This window comes from Corvus hawaiiensis, chromosome 2, assembly GCF_020740725.1.
Source record: "Corvus hawaiiensis isolate bCorHaw1 chromosome 2, bCorHaw1.pri.cur, whole genome shotgun sequence".
Lineage (NCBI taxonomy): Eukaryota > Metazoa > Chordata > Aves > Passeriformes > Corvidae > Corvus > Corvus hawaiiensis.
Window position 1 is genome coordinate 4,708,855 of NC_063214.1, and position 23,174 is coordinate 4,732,028.

At 39.3% G+C, this 23,174-nt stretch overlaps 1 protein-coding gene across 6 annotated transcripts in view; it reads right to left on the reverse strand.

The window, feature by feature from the left end:
- The window catches only part of DCAF6 (DDB1 and CUL4 associated factor 6), a 77,791-nt gene extending 54,698 nt beyond the window's left edge, over window positions 1-23,093 (reverse strand). For 2 of the 6 annotated variants that reach the window (XM_048293585.1, XM_048293584.1), the window contains exons 1-3: window positions 22,929-23,093; window positions 6,963-7,024; window positions 580-672 (exon numbers count right to left, since the gene is read on the reverse strand). In XM_048293585.1, coding sequence (XP_048149542.1) covers window positions 580-672; window positions 6,963-7,024; window positions 22,929-23,022 — 249 coding nt within the window. In that variant the 5' untranslated portion in view covers window positions 23,023-23,093. The remainder of the gene's footprint in view (window positions 1-579; window positions 673-6,962; window positions 7,025-22,928) is intronic. The other 4 variants (XM_048293588.1, XM_048293586.1, XM_048293589.1 and 1 more) reach the window with 2 other exon arrangements.
- Window positions 23,094-23,174: the final 81 nt, after the last annotated feature.

Genomic DNA, 23,174 nt, shown 5'->3' on the forward strand with positions numbered 1-23,174 from the left:
GAAGTGTGGGACAGTGCCACTACCTGACGGATGCCAGCTGGCACTACTGGAGCCTTTCAGCTGTGTTGTAACCCTTATTTCAATACAAATTATTCTCCATCCACCTGCAGGCACACACAAGGCAATGTAATTTTACACTGGAGTGAACTATTTTAATCAAGATTGGCACCCTAACAACGTTACGCAGAAAGACAACTCAGTACATTACACAGAGCAAAAGCTAATACAATATTTTAAAACTGAAGTGAGAGGAAGATAGTTTATCTGACTACAAGATTTCACAAGAATTACTGAATCCTATTGCTGGTTCTGACACTAATCTGTGGTGAGACCATGTTCCCTTTGTGCCTAGCCATGTACCGTAAAATGGGATAATACCAATGTCACAAAGGATTAGAACACTAAGGTTTTAAAGCACTCTGAAGCTTTATTCCCATTTATAAACACTAGGAAGTGCATATTATCTTTGCCACATAATAATTAATAACTGAAAACTGATATATTGAAAAATATCTTTAATAAGTTGAAAAATAATAACTTGCATCCTATTTGAAAATTAGCAGCCAGAAACAAACCTACCTTTCTGCTGTAGGGATTACTAATTACCAGGTTGGTGTCATCTGAACCAGATAAGATATATTCTCCTGTATCATTCCAGCAAATTGTATTCACCTGCATTAATAAAAAAAAAAGAAATTTGTTTAGACTTACATTAATTCAATTTTCACCATATTATAACATCAATACTCATCCAACACTACAGAAAGAGGAGTTAACAAATTCAACTGAAATGATGTAATTTCTAAGCAGCTAGTGTAAAAAAAAAAAAAAATTGTGTTTTTAAAACAAATTGATAAGGGAATCACCTGCTTCACCTATGGCATCTCAATTACTCCCTCTGCTCCTCAAGAGTTCATCAGGTAAATTAAGCTTCCCACAGTAGCCACAATTTTACACATTGAGGTGCTTTAATGTACCAAATCTACTCCACAGAGAGTTCTCTGAATTTGAATGGGAGGGCATCACAGTGCTCCCATTATTGTATCTTCACCATATCCAAATTCTGACCATCCACTGCTTTGCACACTTTTCAGTGACCACACCGTCTCAGGGCAAAGCACTGCAGAATCCATCCCAGATCCCTTTTGAAAAGTGTGAGTACGCTGGGAAAGAAGAATCCTACAGTGAGGTACAGAATTGTATTGGGAGAGCTTTACAATACATTTCCTTATCAATTCTCCTTTTCACAAGACTGTGCTTAACAATGTGTCAGTGAAACAAAGCTGTGAAAGCACTCAAAGTCCAGGAAGCTCAAAAAGTATCCTCCAAGCACCAGCTCATGCACAAGCACCAAAGACTGCATGCAAGACCATCATCATTTCAAGTAAGCCTCTAAAATACCTTCAAGTGTCAAACTGCAGCCATCACCATTTTCTGCTGGCTAGATTCTGTTGGCAGAACAGCTGCCTTAGTGTGATGTATCAGAGTAGACTACAGAATTGGTAAAAAACCCACTTTGTTCTAAATTATTTTCTTATGCCTTTTTTTTTTTTTTTTTAATTCAAATGTTTCACTCCGAGCCCCCCCAAACATGAATAATTTTTGTTTAAAATAAATGTACCCATTCTAGTTACTGTTTAAATGGCAAGTTTAGTTGGGGTTAGTTGCAAAATCAGTTGGCAGTTTCAGGTGCATCACAGGGACATTACCACCTTGATATTCTCAGGTGGAGGAACTTGAGGAGAGATCTTGGTGTTAAACAAACATGCCTATGCCAGGATTAGCTCAGTGCTCAGCAGCAGATACTGCTAGGATTTATCAGGAAATGCACAGAAGAGCAGGGTATACATCCATGCATGGCAATCCCACGTCTTCCACGCTATGCAGTTTGGGCTCATATCCCACTCCTGTATTCTCCATTTCTATTACTGCCCATTTGGAAAGAGAAACTATGACAAGGAATTACTGGGCTATCTATTACATATAGATATCTAAAACTTTTTATTGCAAGAAGCAAATAATTTGTACTGCTCTAGGGAAGGGATATGATAGAAGCTTAAGAAAACATGAGTGACATGGAAAAAGTAAGAAATAATTTTCCGTGGATCTTCACAGTACAGGAAATGGAAGGCCTTAAATGAAACCATCAGATGACACACAGCTTTTTAATGAAACTGGAAATCATTGTTGTGGAGCACCCTAAATACCAGAAGTGGAAGAATATACATATTCATCAAAGAAAAATGGTCCGAAAGAAAGGTGCAGCTTCCACCTCCATCTGCCCATTAAAGTGCAATGTGTTCTCCAGAACAGCTATCAAATACAGCCTGCTTGCCCTGCCTCAACTTCCTTCAAAAATATGTGCTGGCCACTCTCAGGGCCAAGTTATCGGGCTCCACTGAGCTTTGGTATGACCTTGCATGGCTACTCTTATGATTTTATAACTCTGGCTGTCAATCACTGAGAACCACAATTTCAGTTAGCCCCCAGAACCATCTATCATTGAAATAACCTGTCCTGACAATGGCTGTACTCTAAAATGTTGTCAAACATTGCACAGTACTACAGCAAGGGCAAACACACAACCCAACAATGTTTATTTTCATCTACATTTCCTCTCAGGCAGAAAAATATTATTATAGTTGCCCTAAAGAAACCAAAATGCTAATGTAGAAATACAGGAATAGAAACAAAAACAAAACACTGAAAAGACAAGGAAGCAACAGAAAAATTTAAAGTCATGATGTGAGAAATAAGACTTAGCACAAATATTAAACAAATGGAGGGGGTGGATGTGTATATTTATGTACAAACTGAAAATCTGATGGACAGCAAAACAGAGAAAACATTGAAGATGCAAAGGGGAAACAAGATTATCGAAATTGCTGCACCACATGCCTACACAAGACATCAATCATTCTCCTCCCAAATTCCAATTTCATTGCAACAATTGCCTCAGTTGAGCAATTTCAATACACCCTACCCAGACCAAAGTTGGTTCAAAAAACCTGAAGTAAGATGACATTAGCAAGTGTGTACTAGAGGTCTGTAACTAAATAGGCTTTTTAGTCTGTACCCAATCACCTTCTCAACATTACTGACAATAAATAAATAAAAAAGTAACGAAGTCTTTCAGTCAAATAAGCTTGTTTTGGGTTTTTTGCAGAGACTTTCCAGTCAACACACACAGTATTTGGTACAACCTAGACCAACACTGAATAACCCCAACAAATTTGCATATGGATCACTAAAAGCAGATGCTCAACAAAAGCAAAAAAAAATAGTTCTTGTCTCATTCCAAGGAAGCAAACTCGCTATTAAAATATAATGTAAAATGAGGACTGGCAAGAAAACTGGTTTTTATTTTGAAAAAGCTACAGATTTGTACTACCAGCACTGCCACTCAACACCCAAGTAAAAGCCTAATGTAACAGTTCCTACACTGAGGGTTTGGAAATCTTGGGGAAGGTGTTGGAGCCAAAACAAAGGATACATCAAACACAAATGATAGACAATTACTAACAAGGTAAGAAAAGTCAAAGGGTGTGTAATTAGCTTTTTTCTATTAAGTACTCCACACTATTAAATGTATCTAATTTCATTTGTCACTCATCTAGCCTTGCAAGGAGGCAGCGGGCACTTTTGATTCATTAGTCAATTAGTCAGATAGTAAATTTATATCTCTGTTTTCCTCAAAGACAATGCAAGAGGCAGTGCAGCCAGTCCTTAATACCTGAAAAAGCAAACTCCTTGCTTCTATGCAAAGTGACAGCAGAATCAACTCTTTTGCAAACAGAAGAGATTAACAGAATACAAGCAATAGAAGAAAAGGAATAAAAATGGCTGTAGATGTCCAGAATAACAGGAATACCGCCCAAGCAAGGAAGGGCATGAAAAAGGCAGCGCTCATCATGTGTGGAGGACAAGGTAAAAACTGTGTTTCTAACAAAACACAAAAGCCCTATGCCAATTTAAGCCTGGCTTTGAGGCTACACCTGGCTACACCTAAAAATGACTTGTTCCCAAGTGCCATCCTGAAGATGAATGCTATGAAGGACTGGTTTGTTATTGATCTGAATGCCTATACATAGAAATGAGAAATTACTCCTTCAGGTAATCCTCATTATTTTAAAATATAGTGTTTACTCCTGTCAAGTGCTCCATCTACATCCTGCATTTCGACCTTCCTCAGCTTTCCCAGGACCAAAATGAGAAGAAAATAAACTGTATTTTTACTGCAATTCAATATGGTTTAGAGCTGTTTTATCCTCTACTTTTCTCACACTTCATCGCTGCTGGTCCAGATTGCTTCTCTTTCAACATTTCTCCTTTGGATTTAATCTCTTCATACAGAACAGCTCACCTAACTCTGTACATTTCCTCATCTTCTTAAGCTCCCTTTAGAGCTAACACAGAAAATGGCAAGTTCTGGCATACAAATGATCTTACTGAATTTGACCATGTGAACCTTGTTGAAAGGGGCAGATCCTGCCCTGGAAGGATGATAAGGCTACAAGCAGACATCAACAACTCTGTAGAACCAATTCAATTACTTCACACACTACTGCTAGAAACTGCGTCTTCAAACCAAGGGGAAAACGGGACTGTTTCAAAGAAACAAAAGGTGAATATACTCATTTTTAAACAAAAAAAGGTGCTATGGCAATATTACTGTTACTAGAGCATGGATATGTGAAATAATTCATAGAATATTCCCTTCTTCACAGATATCCTGCCTGGGTATGATTATACACACAGCTGTATCTCCCACAGGATCTCTCTTTTGTGTAACAGATAGGAACTGGGACTTTACTTTTACCCTCAATTAGTAAAAAAATTTCTTGCCTTAAGTAAGCTGTCCACCGTGTCCAATTACACAGCATGCTTTATACAGAAAATATAAGTCACAACTTATTCAACAGAACAATGCAAAACTTCTTAAAAACACCAATCAACCAAACAGCAACCTAAGAAAACCCCAAACCCCTGCCATCCAACTCTCATAAAAAAAACCCCAACCACCCAAAATCCAAACCCAGAAACACCCTTTAATAGGACAATAAGGCATTCATCCCCCATATTTGAAATGCATGCTGAGTCAGGAGTTGTGGGAAGAAGAAAAGAGAAGAAAAAGAGCCTAATTACTATTGATGGTAATAAGCAGTTCAATCAGTATAAGCATTTTAATTTCATTGACTTCTATTTCACTTTTTTTTTAAAGCAAATAGTAAGAAATTATACTGAGTGATTGTTAGCCATAAAAGATTATTCCTTGCAAAAGACCACACAATAAATGAGGTAAGACCTCCCAACAGCCCATTCCTTAAAGGTGTACAGTTCTGAGCAAATTTAACTTCTTAAGACATTTTTTCAAACTGTAGTATTTCAATACTGTAGTATTTTAAACACCTGCAAATAATGCTCTAAGTTTACAGTTAAAGCATTTTCCACCCACAAAAACAATCAGGCCATATGTTAAAGCATACTTTAAAAGCTAACACAATCAAATTGGGATTAGTTTTCAAATACATATCCCTCTGGTAGTGCCAAGCAATACCAACAGCCAACACCAAATCTGCAATTTCTATTACATGAGACAGAGGCAGATAATTGAAATAGAGATCAGTCACTTAATTTTTAACAAGTAGTGAACAAATACTGTTTTCCTGTCTTCTGTTTTAATAAGAAAAAAAGTACTATTCTTACAAAGAAATAAAGAAAAAATAAAGAAAAAACCCCAGTCAACTTCAGGAAAAGAAACTTGAAAAATTTCATCTTAAGTATTTGAGGAGATGAAAAATTACTAGAGAAGAAATTCTAAAGTAAAACACCACTGTTACAATCTTGAATATAAAATTAATAAATACACATAGTATCATAGAACTGTTTGGGTTGGAAGAGACCTTACATCATCATTGTTGTAACATTTCTTGAAAAAAAAAAGAGAAATCCATGTATTTGTTCCATTACACCAACACCATCTGTACCAGAACATAAACTCATAATCGTAGTCAGTACAGGAAAAGTAGCTCACATTTTATGTACAGCAATTCTAATCCTTGCCTTTCCTAGACTTTCCTGGCTCACAAAAACATAGGCACATCAAAATCAAACTTCTGATCTCAAGAAGGCTGAATGTTAACAACACTCGTTCCTTAAAACTACTACTGTGTTCGTTAACAACTATAACACTCCTTAATTAAAAGTCAAGCTAAAATAAACCTTCCATTTGAACAGCTTTACAAATATTCATGGTAAAGTATGAAAGCTGCACTTACAGTTTCATTTTCTTATAGAATACTTTCAGTTTTCAGGTATCTTGTACAATGAAGACTTTAACAACCATGAATTTCTGCTCTATTCCTCAAAGGTAACATGGCATCCTCTTTGTCCTGAACCCAGTTCAGCTAAAACTTTTTATTTAAAAGGATATATCTTAAAATATTTGGACCACTTTCAAAAATTAATATTTAAATAAGCAATATTTCAAGTTCTGCTATTGCCTTTGAGGAAGGCTTATTTTTGTTTTCATTGTCTCTTTAAGTCAGCATGTAGCACTTGATTTGCTTTTCAGAACTGGAAAACTATTCGTGTTTTGAGTGATTTAAGTCAACACAGTATAACACAAACAAACAAACAAACTTCATTTCAAGGTTTAAGATTAGTCCTAACTGAAAAGTTAAGAATGTGTTTAACTGGCAGGAGAGATTAATTCATTCAGCAGTAGACACAGCATTAATGTACAGGAATGGGATTTTGTTTTGCTTCAAAGGTAAAGTGTCAGATATTCGAGAAGAAACAAATAGCTAGAGAATTCAGATGTAGGTCTCTACAAACAGAATGGTCCTGCTCAGCTTTAATAGACAAATATATTTGCCTTTTTAAGTTAAGGGACTATTACCACAGCAACGAAATCACAATTTAACAGTTTTTAACAAACAAAAAAGCAACAAGTGACTTACACATCCATCATGCACATTCAAGGTTGCTTCAAGTTTTAATCTTTGGATAAATTCTCTTCTCCCTGTGAAGAAAAATACCAATTACATAATTTTTAAAAACTGAAGTAGTTAAGAGCCTGCTAGTGACCATTCACAGGTAAAAACCTAAAGAGTAAAGAACCAGAATATAAATTTGAATCTTAAAACAATTCATACGGTTCTCCTTTTACAAATCCTAAGACAAGCATGACATTTTCTGGTTCTTCTACCGCCTTTCATAATGCAGAAATGGCAAAATGAACATCTCAAAGGTTTGCAAGCTGATGTTTCCTCTAAAACGAATAGCTAGAAAACAGAAATTAACCCTGTGGTTATTTGGTTCACTTAGCTGAGAGGGAGCAAGTATAACACGGTTCAAAAAGTACAACCCTTGCATTTGGAAAAGCAACATTTAAGACCAGTAACATTCCATTTCACAAAAATGGTGTGAAAGGAAGACATGAAGGATAAAGATGAAATCTGTAAATGCATATTAAGACAAGGCCCCAGGAACTTTTATGTACTATACGCTATATACCAACTGATTTACCACTGCACTCAAAAACATTACAGTACTAAAGACATGAAGAGGGAAAATTACAGTATATTGACAAAAATATGGTCTTTTCCTGAACTAAATGTTTAAACACATGGCTCCAACTTTCATTTCAAGTGTCCTGTTTTTATGAAAACAGTTTATACTGAATTTAATATTTCCCAGAATGCACTTTCAGAAAAAAAAAACCAACCTGATAAACCTAATATTTTTTACTTCAATCCCAAAAACTCTTACATTCAAGGATCATTACACCTTTTTTAATTCTGTGTTTATACATGTCTCAGAACAAAATTCCACGTAAGAGCATCAGACTGTAGACCTATGCTAGGTTACACTGTTTCCAAACATGTAACTATGAAATTCACTCAAAATTAACCTAAAAAACCTAGAATCAGGAAAAGAACCCACATCTGAAAAATCCTACATTTCTGAACTTGCTTTGGTTCAGCTCAAGGCAGAACCATGTCAGAGCCCGGTGATGCCTCTGGCAGTGTAGCACAAATTTGGAAAAGTAGTTTCTCCTCTCTCCACTTGCTTCCTCTGAATGCTTTTTATTTCTCCCATATAGTCTCCAGCCCTGAAAAAGAACATCTGATATCCACACACCTGGTCCCTCACAACCACCTGGCTGGAAGCAGGCACTGAGCATCCCTGCCACACTCCATCCTCAAAGGCCAAGACACCCTTCCAGCAGCACCAACTCCCGCAGCTACACCTGCACCCCCATCCAATGTTCATACAGCTTTCCCTCCATCCAAAGATCTGGGTTTGATACCTCCGTTTTGCTGGATCAAAATTCAAAATTGCTTATAACATAGCTTAAGAACCACATTAGAAGATGATCATACTTTGGCAAAATATTTTTTCTTTTTCAAGAGGAGGTACTTGGTGGGCGAAATGGTTATAAAGTGCTTGCACTTAAAGCACGCCTGAGGCAGCTTTAAAAAGATAAAAGCCAGACTTCTCTCCTGCCCCATTTTATAAACATTGAAGTTGTGACATCTCAGGTGCTACAATTTCTGTTAACCAGGAACAACCATGATTAGAGAAAGACTAAAATAATGAAATCTTATGCACCATGCTCTACTAGTAAGAATGTATGTACTCTTCAGCTGGGAACACACATCTACCTAGCTCACTGGCCTTTCTTTACCACTCTTCCTTACCCACTTTTCCCCCCTCCAGGAACAGACTTTGGCCATAGGTTCTTAAAGGTTGGTTTATTGTACCTTTTAGTGAAATACTATTATTTTTTCAAATCAAATGACTTCTGTGTTTTCAATCAAGATTCCTACTGTCAGGTTAATTTGATTTCTTCAATCACTTGTAAGTAAACGTGAATGCTCAGGTGGGAAATATCACCTGCTGCATACTTGTGTATCACTTTGCATAACACAAACTTAATCTGCTCCAAGGGTGCTACTGTAATGCAAAATACAGAGCAGTAATACACGACCTCCAATGGGGTAACTTCATTAAGAACTGTATACTCCACAGGCCAACACAAGAATACAGTGTTTCCCAGACCCATCACACCTTCACTGAAGAACAGAAAAATCTGACAGCAGTGGATGATTGTTGGACATTGCACCAGGTGCATAAAACGTATCTGGAATGAGGTGATGTCTGCCGAGCAACAGGCAGGTTCTTGCTGAGAATCCTCTGTACACACACACACCAAAGATGACTTAAACTAATTTTTAAAAACAGAGGAACAGATTTTTGCCCTTCCTATATGCTCTAGTTTTAATCCAAATCACTTATACCAGCACATAAAAAACAATTAGTGTGTTCTAATCACATCTTCAGTTGCAATGAACAACTGGTTGCTGCTGTTAGATTAGGATTTTGGTCTTAATAAGAACACGGTATCCATACAAGTTTCAGTAAACTTGAGATGCAGACATAAGGTGTCTCAAATACTCAACATTTGGCCATTTGAAACATTTTTTTAAATTGTTAGGATTGCATATGTGATTTCTTATATATGTGTTTAGTTATTTATCCTTCAATCACTATTTATCTAAATATTTGAGGAAGGGATTAAATACAAACAAAATTACAACCCTTTAATAGTTTCTATATTCCTAAAGGAAAAAGGGGGCAAGGGAGAAAACAGTTAAAATGTTTTGCCTCCAAACACTCTCTTATTTGATTAAGTACTAAAAACAGTAAGACAACTGAATGGATTGTTTGTAGTTTATCTGATCATTCAAAACTAGAACCACCAGATCCTAAGTGGTGTTTTTACTCTAAAATAAAAAACTGAACTCCTTGAATAAAATGATTTGAAGAAGATGCTGCCTCTGCTTTTGCTGTTAAAAGCTGAGCAAAGTCAGTGAATCTGTGTTCCTTGTACTTCAGCAATGACTCCCACAGGTTCACTTGGTGTGATAAAAATGCTCAGCAGCAGTAGTAGAGGCTTCTGATATTTGTCACTTGAATATTTTTGTCACTGATCCACTTTTATTACATTAAAAAAAAATTAAAAACAACTCTTCTTGTTTTGTTTTTTACTTTTCAGGTGCATCTCAGTTCTTATTGATAGACTTCCTAACAGATTCTCCATGTCAAGGACTCTGCTCTCACAGGTACCAAAAATGCTCTCAATCCTTCTCTCCACCTTCCTACAAAGGCAGCCCTCCTGGCTCCCCTTTCAGCTATGATGAAGGATGAAACCCAAACTTTTAACAAAACCCCAGAAGTACTTTTTTCTTACATCAGCAACAACACCTCTGTCATGTTCAGATTTTTCACCCTCCAATACTGTGCACAGGCTCTCAAGCCAGAAACTACTTATTTTTTCCCCTTAACTATGTAGTATCCCTAGAAATGCAGTAATTTAATTCTGTGAGAGTGCTTCAATATATCATATCCTGTATTCAAATAAGCCCTAGGACATGGATCAAGTGATCAAGCTATCACCACCAAGATTATCTCAATAGACAGTGGAACACGCATGGGGTTTGTTTCAAAACTGCTAAGGTGAGTTTATCAACAAGAATACGATAAAGCAAAACAAAAAATGCCCTGTTAAATTTCAAACGGCTGTGATGACCTCCCTGTGAAGTGTTTACATAGCTGAAATTTGGAAAGCTAATGCTCCACCCACCCATCTTCACTAGATATGCAGCAAGTGAAGCCTCAAGGTTCAGTACCACTCTCAGTAAAATGATCAATAATATCTTCAGTTTTTAGCCATCCACCCATTTTCACCAAACATTATGCACAACTGAAGCCTCAAGGTACAGTGAAACTCTCAGTACAGTGATCAGTAATTTTTTTAGTTTATATTAAGCTGGAGAGTAAGGGACCATTCTGTGTATGAAAGAAGCCCCACCTTGAGTCGCTCATAATATGAATTTAAATATGGGAAAGCAGGTGAAAGAGAAGCTGCAGCTGCTTCTTTGTAACATTACTTCTTCAAAACAGCCACTGTGCCAAGGTCAAACCAAATGCTGCCTTGCAACTCCCACCTGGAGAATTACCCAACCTGCGTGTCTGGGCACATTTACAGAGCTCTAATCTCACTTCAGGGAGCAATACCAAAATACAACAGCATCCCTTGTACTCCCCACTCACAGCAGTTATGACACCATTTAGGTCACAATCCTCGGTTTAGGAATTGCTGATCAGGTGCTTTCTACATGCCTGTTTTGGCAGAGACACATACCTTTCTTTTGTAAGCAACTTAGTCAAAGCTGCTTCAGAACTGATGACAGCAGACAAGTTAAATGCTTTTAGCATGTAAAACCTTCATGTATTTAAAACTGTGCTCCAGAATTTCCCATTGAGGTAGTACAGATCATTTCATGATGGAGGTTTAGCTTTAAAGCACACTTGTGCTCCACAGAAATGTAACTAAACTTTGATCCAAAGCAGCACCAACACAGTATGAGATGTTAAAAGACAACCCTTATTCAGTAATAGACCCCATTTATCAAAGGAACACTCATTTATATCAAGCTGCCTCTTTGCAAGGCCAAGTCCCTCAGCGCTGGCTCGCTGTGACATTTGGAATGCCCTAGTTTAAAGCTGAAATGGAGCCAGCATCTGTTCCCAACGCAGAGCACATGTTATCCTGCATTCTGAGTGTGGTTCAAAACTTCTCTTGGTTTTCCAGGGTAGAGTTTATGCATTTCTGAAGTAACTCCATTTGTATATAGCTTATTTGATCAACTACATCAAACTCTGCATGATGATGTAACTTCTGATCCACATCTCAACACACTTTTTCCAGCAACCAGAATTTTCCATATACCACACAGTAAACAGGACTCAATACACAATATGAACTGAATTAACTTTCGTCAAGGTAAGTTAAAATTCTTGAAGATTAATTAAGACCTTGAAAATCATTTGTTAGCTATGTAGGCCGACACTGGCCCCATTTTATAGTCATCAAAATTGTGACACAGGAAACTCAAGCAATTTATCAAAGGAAAGAGTGAACCAGCAGTACTGCCAGAAACCAAATCCATTGGTGTGATCTCCAGTCCTTTGAACAAGGCCCTATGTTATATTTCTTCACTCTTCTGCACTACTGTAAAAATGCCAAAAAATTATAACTCTTGGTTCTGTCAATGTTTAAAAGACTACCTTTCAAGTGACTATGAACGACTACTTCATTATGGCTTAAGTTCAAAACAGATAACTCAAATTATTCTCTGTTCTTAATGATACATCAGCAAGCCTGAAAGCGTGAACACTATAAAGAAAATTCAAAATATTTTTTTTGTCTACAAAGAGACTTCTTTGCCATTTTAATATGTAAGAGCTTTGCTACTAAACACCCAGCATCAAACAACTTGGTGCTAATTAAGCTCATACTCAAATCCTAAGATAGGCTTTAGTAATGAGCTTTAGGTATTAAGAAACACAAAACTTACAGATTTTGTAACACCAAGACAGAAACTAGAGAAGATAGGACACTATGCCCTCAGTTATAAATCAGCAAATCTTATGGTGAGTATATTAACACAAAATCTGATCTCAGAAAAAAAAAAAAAAAACACAAAAAGAGATCTGCTAAAGTTTCAAAAAAAAGTAGTTCAGCAATGTTATACATTTTAGGGTAATAAGTAAGCATTTTGGAAAATACTCCTGTTTAAGTTTGCTTCTACAGTCTGCAAGAATAGGTTACTATAGCTAAGAGCATAAATATGTTTGGATTAGTAGCAATGGCTGTAATTAACTTTGAAACATCTTTTGGATACTGAAAGTATCCACTCTCAAATATAAGCCTCCACTGGGCTCCATAAATGGTAAGGTTACAAGCATTTAAGCTTTAAACCAATGTCTTTAATTTCTGTTCGATATTTACCATGGTTTATGCCTGAAAGATGCTTCTTACATAAAATTCAGCTGCATTAATATCAAGTGTTTAAGGTATTCTCAGTGACAAAAATGTGGGATAAAGTACAAGTACCTTTCTCAGAGAAGGCACTTTATCTGTGCTGTACCCACTGGTGCTAAGTGGATTTCATTCACAAGTACTCCACATTCTGACAGATATCCTTACACTGCCCATACTGAAGTCTTCTGTATTGTTCTTGCCACAGATTGCAAGTCAGGTTTTGTGACAGGAGGAAAAAATGCCAGTTTTCAGCAGTTTTAATATTTATTCAATCCTTTAAAGTAGTCCAATGATCAAACACAAACGACTCACTGAGACAAAAAATTTATGCCACAAATATTTCTAATTTCTACAGAGTAGAGGGCAAAATTCACATGATAGAACTAAGAGAAGCTCTATCTGTGTAAAAGATAAGACATACCACCTTACTCCTCTCAACAGAACACTATCGGAAATAGCTTAAGTGATTAACTGGATGCAGGATTAACTACATGCAAAAGCTTTTGCTGTTTTCTCCACCAGCACTAAAATAAGACTCCCAAAGAAACACCTCAAAATTCTAAAACAGGTACCAACACAAAAACAATTAGTTATCAGATCAAGAAAAATACACTTGTGCCCTGCTTTCTTCCCTGAAGAAAAATCAAAGGAGGCTTCTATTAACTGAAGGCAAAAAGAAATATTACACAGATTGTTGCAAGTTGGAGTAAACAGCATTACTGTAGGTTTCAACATGTCTTTGGAAATACTTTCCTTTGACTTTGAAAAGTCTTCATCTGAAACTGCTATGTGGACAGCAATGTTGAATATTTTCTTACAGAAATGACATCAACATAATAACCCAGATGATCCTTAACACCACTTGGGGAAGTACACATCAGGCGCTCTGCTTTATGTTCTCAGGTACTGCTGATCTGTGTAACACCCAAGGTTAATCAGGAGCTCCACTTTCCAGCAAGAAGAGATGGTATCTAAGAAACTGAAATGCGGTGTTGCTCCGCCCCAGTGCAGAAGTTAAAATTGCTCGTAGCAGAACCAGGGGTCTCTCACCTCCAAGCACTCAGGCAAAATTAATGCTAGAGCATGCAGAGTCACTAGGAGAAGGGAAGAAAAAGTGGAATCTGCTTCTCAGAGGAGTACATTCCTAGCAGGAATGTCCTCTTTCCTGCTGAGGAGGTGTGTGCCCCCACTGCTGCCAGTCCTGCCATCACCTTCCAGTGATGCTGCTTCTCCCACTCTGCCAGCAGGACTAATCCCAGGAATTCCAGACAGAGGCTCTGGGCAAAATCAAAGCCTACTATTTAAAGTTGTTTAAGCTAACGTGATATTCATTTTTAAACAGATTAAGAAGTGTTTATACAGAAGCTTACCAGCATATCTACAGACATGTCTTCTAGCAAAAAAAACCCAGGGCCTGCCTTTTCCACAAATGAAACTGAGCCCTTGGACAGGGTGGACGTTTAACATTCTGCACACCCACCTAATTTGACATACCATTTAATCCTGGGTAGTATAGGAATTGTACAGTGCTGGTTGTTTGGGGGAAAATGGGAAATAGATATATAGATACCATAACAGATATAGGTCATAACCCATAAGATTACAAATGTAAACACCAGGAAACTGTCCAGAATTAAAGACAGATTACGTCGAAGTTGAGCTCAAGTAGAAAGCTGAGTCTTGACAGTAGATGACTATTAAGTCAACACTGTACTCACAGAGGTTAAATTATCACCGGGTATTTAAAAACAAATGGGGAAAAAAAACTTTTAAAAATTGCATTGCCTGTTGCATTAAACTATATGTATTCATCCTAGATAACAAAAAACCCCTGTTTAACTCCAAAGACTTTTTTTTTTTTAAACTGAAGAGAGTCCAGAGGACATATCAGTGTTTCTAAAATAAAACTGAATTAAAAAGGAACCAGATTTTTTCCTCATTTCCTAGAAAGGTAAATAACGGGAACACACTACAATAACTGTAACAACAAAGCCATGCAACCTAAATAAAGAGGTGGGTTTGGTTTAATAGTTTAATTTTAATAGTTTTTTATACTGGTGAAGTTTCAGTAAAGAGGTGGATTTGGTTTAATAGTTTAATTTTAATAGTTTTTTTATATTGGTGAAGTTTCAGTAGTTCAAAAAGGGTTGAACAAACACATGATATCTGCTAAGCAGAGAGCAGTCAGCATTAACGACACATTCAATTTTCCCGGAGGAAAGCCTGCAAATCCTTGAAGAACAAGATGAGGAAAATACGGGGATATTAAAATTCAGTGATGTGACTCAGATTCCATCTCATGATATTCGCATTCAATATTTAATGATTCAACACACACTAAAGCATTTGGGACACATCTGAACCAGCAGCTCACTAAGCCCCAAAGACATGAAAACGCCGAGACTTGCACTCAAACAGTGAAAAATCCAGCTTTGTTCGACGGCTGGCATAGTTTGTATCTGAACTGATCCTTTTCCTTACTGCCAGCACAGGACCGGTCTCAAGTGTCAACAGGTTCTTGATACATGATCAGTTGTATCCCACTGGACTATTTTGGGGACACTCAAGGATAGAAGATCAGGAATCACATGCAAAGTCACAAGAACTCACAGAGATGCAGTGCAACATCTTGGAAGTGACTGAACACAGACAGGTTTAATGATCTGCCCTAATGCAGTTAATGGAAGCAATCCAAGTGGAAGAAGGCTACAGGGAGAAAAAAAATTAAAATAAATAAATAAAGAGATCAAAAGGATCTCTCACATCACCACCTCATCCTGAAATACAAATCCAGTACATGGTGTACACGACTTGTTTTTGCAGCAAGAGACAGCTTTCATGTATCCAAAGCTCATTATTAGAAGATCAAGGTACAACTTAACTACGAAGCTGTCTGAAACACTCAGTATCAAGGCACAGGCAGTTTTTTACAAAGCAAACACATTCCCTGTAAAGTCTTTAAAAGCACACAATGTAAATTCAATGAAATATTGCAATCAAATATGAAAATACATTAGAAGTGCACACAAATGTCTGCAGTTTCCAGCTGTCTGCAGGAGAACACTGAGGCTCCAAAGGATACAAAGCAAATACATTTGCATCCTAAGACTGAGTATAATTCAAGTATTATAATACATGCAAAGCCTTGGGACTGCAACCCACTTACATGCACTCATATTTCCTGGGAGCCATTAACACACAATTAATATTCTGTTAATCACAGACATTACACATAAGGTTAATCCCTTAAAATCCGAAAGTACATGTGCATAGTTCAGCCCACTTCAAGAAATGCTGACAAAACTGCAGATAAGTTAAAAGGCCTCTTGAATTTCTGGAGGACAGAAAATCAACAATCTAAAACAGTTATACCAACTTTTCATCATTTCTTGCTGGCCAAATATAACGCTAGAAATCCACCTTCCATTTTAATTCATAGGTCAAAATACAATGGCAGCAAAAAAGTTGGTGGTTTAGAAAATTAAAACAGCAAAACTCAGTAAGTAGGTTCATTGATAAGCTCTGATCCAGGCACTAGTATAAAAAAAAAAAAAAAGAAGAAAAACCAAAACCCAAAAAGCAGGTTTCTGCAGAGTAATCCCACCAAAGAACATAATACTGTGCTCCGTAAGGGTCCACAGTTTTACACAAACTGGTTTTAGTACATAAAAAAACAGAAGCTGTGCTACTATCAATCCCCAGCATCCTAAAAACAAACATTGGAAATCATTCTCTTATTTCAGGACAGAGTGACAGAAGGCAGCAAGTAATCCCAGACCCTGTATGTAATTGGTTTTTTTTAAAAGAAAATATACAAAAATAATCATCACCACCTTATCACTGAATGGAAGCCAAATGGGACAACACTGAGGAGAAAGAAGCAGTAACATAAACCGTAACAATTAAACCACAAAACACACAGGAAGATGTAACTGAAAAAAGGTCAGCGATATTAACTACAAGCAAAGATTTCTAAGATAATAACTAAACAAGCTATCAAATTTACCTAAATTAGTGGTGCAGCTACATGGCTGTACCACGTGCAGGTCCAAGTGGCTGCTGTCCTCCACTCCCATAGCTCAGTTAGTCTACGACTGAAATAAGCCCAAAGATAATAGAAGGCTGATTAGACTGAAATTAAAACTAAGCATTGAGCTCTCAGGCCACAGAAATACTCATCTAACCTTAATCCTGCCTCCCAGCTCACATCTCTTTCTGGTTTTCTGCTATGTACCAAATTATAACCAGCCAGCATTTTTTATTTGCTGTTTTGTCCAGATGATTCTGTTACACTGTGCTTTTATTATCCTTTATCAACATTAAAGGCTTTAAAGTGGGTGTCTTTATAATCTGAGCTGATTTACTTTGAAGTAGGAAGAAAAAAAAAATCATTAATCTTGTATGCTAGGATCACCCCTAACATTTTTTCCTACAAGCTGTTTTAGATATACATATAGTGTCTTTCTGTTCCTTGGTACCAGTTTAAATGAGATAGTATCAGGGAATTCATTTCAGACACAGTCTCTTTATTAAACTCCAAATTCAGTTTGTTATCAACAGGTCTTGATGCCACATTGTTCTTTCAATTGCCCATCTGTAATTTTTTTTAAGGACTGTAGTCACTAAGCCTTGCTTTTATTAAAAAGGGGAAAAAACTCCAAAGATATCCAGTTTAAGGCAATACCTGATCACTGTCCTCTCTCGTGTTTTTTTCAATTAAAAAGTTACATCCCTTTTCTGCAATGTTCTTAAGCATCTGAAACTTTTCTACAGCACCAGTGAAAATCCAATGACTATGCCAAATTTCCTGCCTTCCTCATGCTTCCTGCCTCCTTCCAATATTAGATTGAGCACATAACAACTATTCCACAGATGTACTTTCCTCCAACTCATTCATTACACCGTGAACTTAATTTCTGCCTCTGCCTATTCCTATTATTCAGAAAACATCTCTAATGAAAAAAATCCGGGGAGTTCACGTACATCTTTCTAAAACCTTCAGTTAGTCCAGTTTCACGAAGTATTTGGTGTGTGATAGAATATATCACTACAGAACTGCGTTCTCAGAATCAGACCATCAGGTACATTTATAATGCTTCTTTTTCCAACAGCAGTTAATCTGCTAGACTTGAAGAAAAAATAACACAAAACACCTCTACCAATTCTGGAGTTTAGCTGCAACGGATGACTGTTTTTATCTCATGATGGAGAAGATAATTAATTCCAGAGGTTTAGGACATGAAATTTAACAGTATACCTGAAAAAAAACTAAACATAAAAAATATTATGCAAAGAATTTAAGAAGAAAGGTTGATTAAATACTCTGACCATCTCCAAGTTTGCAGGAGCACCAGCGACAAAGCTGATCATCTTAAAGCTGTCAGACCTTTCTTACTCCACATTATTTTCAAGGACCAAGATACCATGTGTTAAAATACAGCTGAAGCAGAACTGGGCAAAATAATGCCTCTCTTTTTGGTTGTTCTCCCCAGCATTCTAGTTTTTATTCTGCTGGGTTAGGTTGGATTGTTTGCCCAAGAAAAGCAAAAGAGAGAATGAAAGTTTACAGTATTTTAAGGAAGCATTTTAATTTCACTCTTGCACTCTGGGCAATGTATTTTAGGAAGTACCAAATGTTCAGCAGCACCACCCAATTCTATCTTCATTCAACCAGCCACTACTAGTTTTATAAACTGATATGAATGGAAGGCAGTCAATATCAAAACAAGTCAGTTATAATAGCTACTCTTGCCTGTTTTTCAACTCTACTCATGAGCAGGGCAATCAACTAACTTCAAAACTAGTTAGTTCTGGGGTTACTGTGGTTCATCCCTATAAATAAAGAAGGGGAACCATTGAAACCTAAGTAGTTTAGTAGGTTCTCCATACACACAAATATTCACAGATCTCTTTGTAGTAAGAACTGTTGAAGCTTTACAAAATTTGGTCACAATGAGCCTAATCAGTGGTTTCCTTACAGAGAATTTTTTAGAGATTTCAGACTTTCCCCAAATCTCAAAACCCAGGATGATAAAAACTTAGTAAGATATGAAACAATCCTTAAAGAAGGGGGAGTGAAAGCTCACAGAAAAGCATCACAGTGCCATCTCTAACATATCTGGTAAGTTTAAAAATTTCATATGACAAGGAAAGAAGACTTCAGAAAATAGTAATCTGCATGAGGATATCAGAGATTGGGGACAACTGATTATTTTTATATTTGCTTCCATTGCAGCAAGCACCACAGCTTCCAACAACCACTCTGAACTAAAATACAGTATCAGTTCCTCTCCTTTTAGACTGAGAGACTTTCTCAGGATAACCTGCTATGTCAGACAGCAAAAATAAACCAAACAAACAAAAACCCCAAAACAAACAAATAAAAATAGAAAAAAAAAGGAAAAGCCTTCATTCTTTGTCCCGTCTAAACAGAGCCATTCTCAGCAGCAGGACCCTTCACAGAAAAGCAAATAAACCCATCACATTAAATACTTCAGAGGAATTATGGATCCCCTTTTTCTTGCAAGAAACCCATGCTGCCATTTCTCTAGTCAAATCATTATACACTATATTTAATCCACACAGAGGCCTTTATTGTGCTGGCACAGAACACTCTACCTGCCGTCAGAACAGGTTTCTTCACTAGCCCCTGAAACACTGCCACAATGATACAAAATTGCAAGATTTGCAGATTCTTGTGAAAGTATCCCGAGTAATTAGACTCGCCAGCTTCAAAGCAGAATTTAACGTGGATACCACAGTTTGCACCAATGTTTTTCAGGGTAAAAGCACCGCGATGTGCTACTGAAAGCAGTCTGAAACTCAATTTCCACCTGTGATCTAGCAGCAGGGCTCCTCCCACCAGCACCGGGCTAAGAGGATCCCTAAACTGAATCAAAGAGAAGAGAGTTACTGACAGCCTCCCCCAGGCCGGGCTTCCTCTGGAGACTTCAAATACAAGCGCTGCCTGAAATTGAGACTAATTAGCCTACAAATGGCGAAGGAAACGTAGCTAACAGATACATTGCTGAGACCCACATCTTCCCTCTCTCATCACAGCAGGAGCTCTCACCAAAGGATAACATCTGAAGGACACATCCCAGGGACGCACATATGGCCCCATCTCCACGAGCTGTTTCTCTGGAACTCTGTCCACAACTGACGGGGCTTCAGAGCAATTATTTAGGGATCTTGCAAAATCAAAATCAGACAGAGTTTTTGCAAGGCCATGAATTCCAGGGGTGAGCTATCTGCATGGAAAGGTACATTACACAGATCCTTCCTGGAGCAGCTGTTTTCAGAAGCTGAGAGAGTCTATTTATAGAGTGCCACTTGATTGCCAGTTCACATGAAACTAAAACACCGAGTAAATAGGAAACAGCAATTAGTTCTCAGCTGTCTTCCTTCAAAACAGGGTCACTATCAATATTTCTGACATTTTACACTGTAGCACAACACAACCATCCCAATGAAGGGCTGAGTATGCAAGTACCATCCACACAGACACATCTTCCTCCCAACTGCATTGTTGGTCATGGACTTGCTATAACGCTTTTTCTTTGATTTGTGGCTGCAGAAGAGCAGCAGGCAATGAAGAGATACATAAACTACTTCATTTTGTACCAGTATCCAGAATTGTTTTGACAAATTTACAAAAATCCACCCAAACAAAAACACCAGACAAACAAAAAGCAAAAAAACGCACATGGACAATGCCTTGAGTCTCCCAATGCTATTCCTAAGTTACAATGAAATGCCTGATCTGCATTTGTTCTGTCTGCCAGACTGCTGAAACACTACTAAAAATATATATAAATAGGAAGAAGCCTTACTTCCCATGCAGACCAGATCAGCAGTGACCAACAACCAGTGGCACCCACCTGACCACTGCAGTCTTGACCAGTGGGCCAGAGAACAAAGCTCCTACACAGAGCTGCTGAAGTCTGAAAAAGACCCACACCTACACTGCACACAAAAAGGCACAACAACAGGCCTCTTGTCTGGGAAATCTGCACACGAACAACCACACCTGACTAGCAGTCAAATTAGTGGGTTTATTAAGGCCATAAATGCCATTTGGGGTAAAAGTGCAGTGGTTTCACAAGACAAGCACACCCTGGACCAAGCCCTTGGTGAAAAGCAGGAGTCAGTAAGGACTGAGCATCTCTTGCCATCACCAAATGCAGATCTCAACATCAATTCAGTGCGAAGGCTCTCCCCAGTTCCTGTTTTTTCAAGGCTCCAAAGCAACTGAACTTGTTTAGGTTAAAGGTAAAACAGTAAATATGAGACCTTAACCAAGGCACCAGAGGGGTTTTGTTTTTAACTAAAGTTATGTGCATTTTATTTGGAGCATCATCCAGAAAAGACATCTTGGTAAGTCTGGGAAGACGATTTCCACTGTTCAAATCTTAGTACTTTAACTGCCAGAAACACAACCATGTAAAAGCAGCAGAAGAAAGAAAACAAAAAGATCTTCTTCTTCAAAAAACGGAACCTTCACACTACAGTCCTAATTTTAACATTCAGCTTTTCTGCTCCAACCGGAGCAGACAAAAAGAAAAAAAAAAACAAAACAAAACAGTCAGAAGGATTGATCACTAAAAGTTAGAACAATCCTCAGCTAAGGCTTGGCCAAGCACAGCTGGAGACATAACTAAAATCAAAAGCAGATACATAGTTAGTTCTTAACCTTTTTCTTAATTTTAGGACTCAACATTTCTTTCCAGGGGACTTGTGTGCTGCACACGCACACGCCCCTCTCTGTAATCGGTACAAACCAACAGCAATAACCTGATTTCCTTGATTAACCTTTTGTAGATTACTGAGTGCTCAGGGACTACAGACAGAAAACTCCTGAGTTAGGCTCGGTAATGTGATATCCCACCTTAAATTCCACCAGGAAAAAACCAAACGACAAACCATTCCCACCGAGCACAGCCGGGAAAGCCTGGGAGGCATAGAACGACACTCGTTTTACAGTGCTGTAAATCAAGCTCCATCTCGAGTACTCGAGGTTTCCACTCCAAGGCAGGAATTGTTCTGCCACACGAACACAAAAGAACGCGTTCCCGACCCACGGAGCCATCTACCCTGGAGAGCCACCCCCCCAAATCCACAGTGCCGCTACGATGGATCGCCACACCTCCAAAAACACGTGAATAAATACTGTTTTTTTAAACATTTTTCTGATAACACTTTTTGCAGAACCTGCGCCACGACAAAGAATATCAATAGTTCCTTCACGCCACAGAAACCTCCCCGCGGCCTCGGAAACTAAAAGTGGCGCTGGCTTTAACTTGGAAAGTGAAAATACCTGCCTTGCGTGTGGAGGCGAGGGCAGCCCAGGGCTGGGGCGCCAGCGGGGACCCAGCGGTGGCCGCGGAGCACTTGGAGACACAAAGGGCGGCCGGATCGGCCCGCACCGAGCGCGTTCCAGCGGCTCGGCTTCTCCCAGAGCCCGGGGAACACCTCGAGGGCGCCCGGACAGCGGCCGCGCCATGATCCCGGGGGCGTTTACGTGCTTTGTTCCCAGCCTCCGGCAGCTCAGCGCCGGCAGATCCGGACCCTGCCCGGCCCCGGGCACGGAACGCCGACACCGGCGCTATTTCGAGCCGCCGCCCAACTTCCCGGCTGGATCTCGGCGTGCAACAGTTCCTTCGGGAAACAAGGGGGGCGGGCGAGCGGAGCCTGGCACCCAGGGACCGGGGGGTCCTGGCGGGCCCCGGACCACCCCGGGAGCGCGGAGAGATGAGGCAGGAGCGGGGGGAGCCCTGGAACACCCCGGGAGCGCGGAGGGATGGGGTGGGGGTGTCCTGGACCACCCCCGAGGGCGCGGAGGGCCGGGGGGCGGATTTGGGGAAGGTGTCACCGCCCCACGCGGGGCACAGGAAACTTCGGAGCTGTGGGACAGCGCGGCCGAGCCGGGGAGCGGCGGCGCCTGGAAGGGGCTCCGGCCCCCCTCCTCACTCGGTGGGGAGCCAAAGACGGCCGGACCGCGTCCGCAGTACCCTCCCACATCCCCCGTCCTTACCGAGGTAGTGCCTGCGCAGCAATCCGGGCTCCTCCAGCCCCAGGCTCCGCTTCCGCACGTCCCAGAGCAGGTGTGGGCAGCGCCCGCGGGACATGGCCCCGCGCGGGCGGGAAGGGCGCGCGCGGAGCGGGGGGGATGCGCCGGGACCGGCCGGGCGCGCGCGATCACCATGGGAACCGCCGAGCGGGCCCCGCGCGCGCGCCCCGCGCCCGCCTCGCGCCGAGGCACCGACCGCGAGCCAGAGGC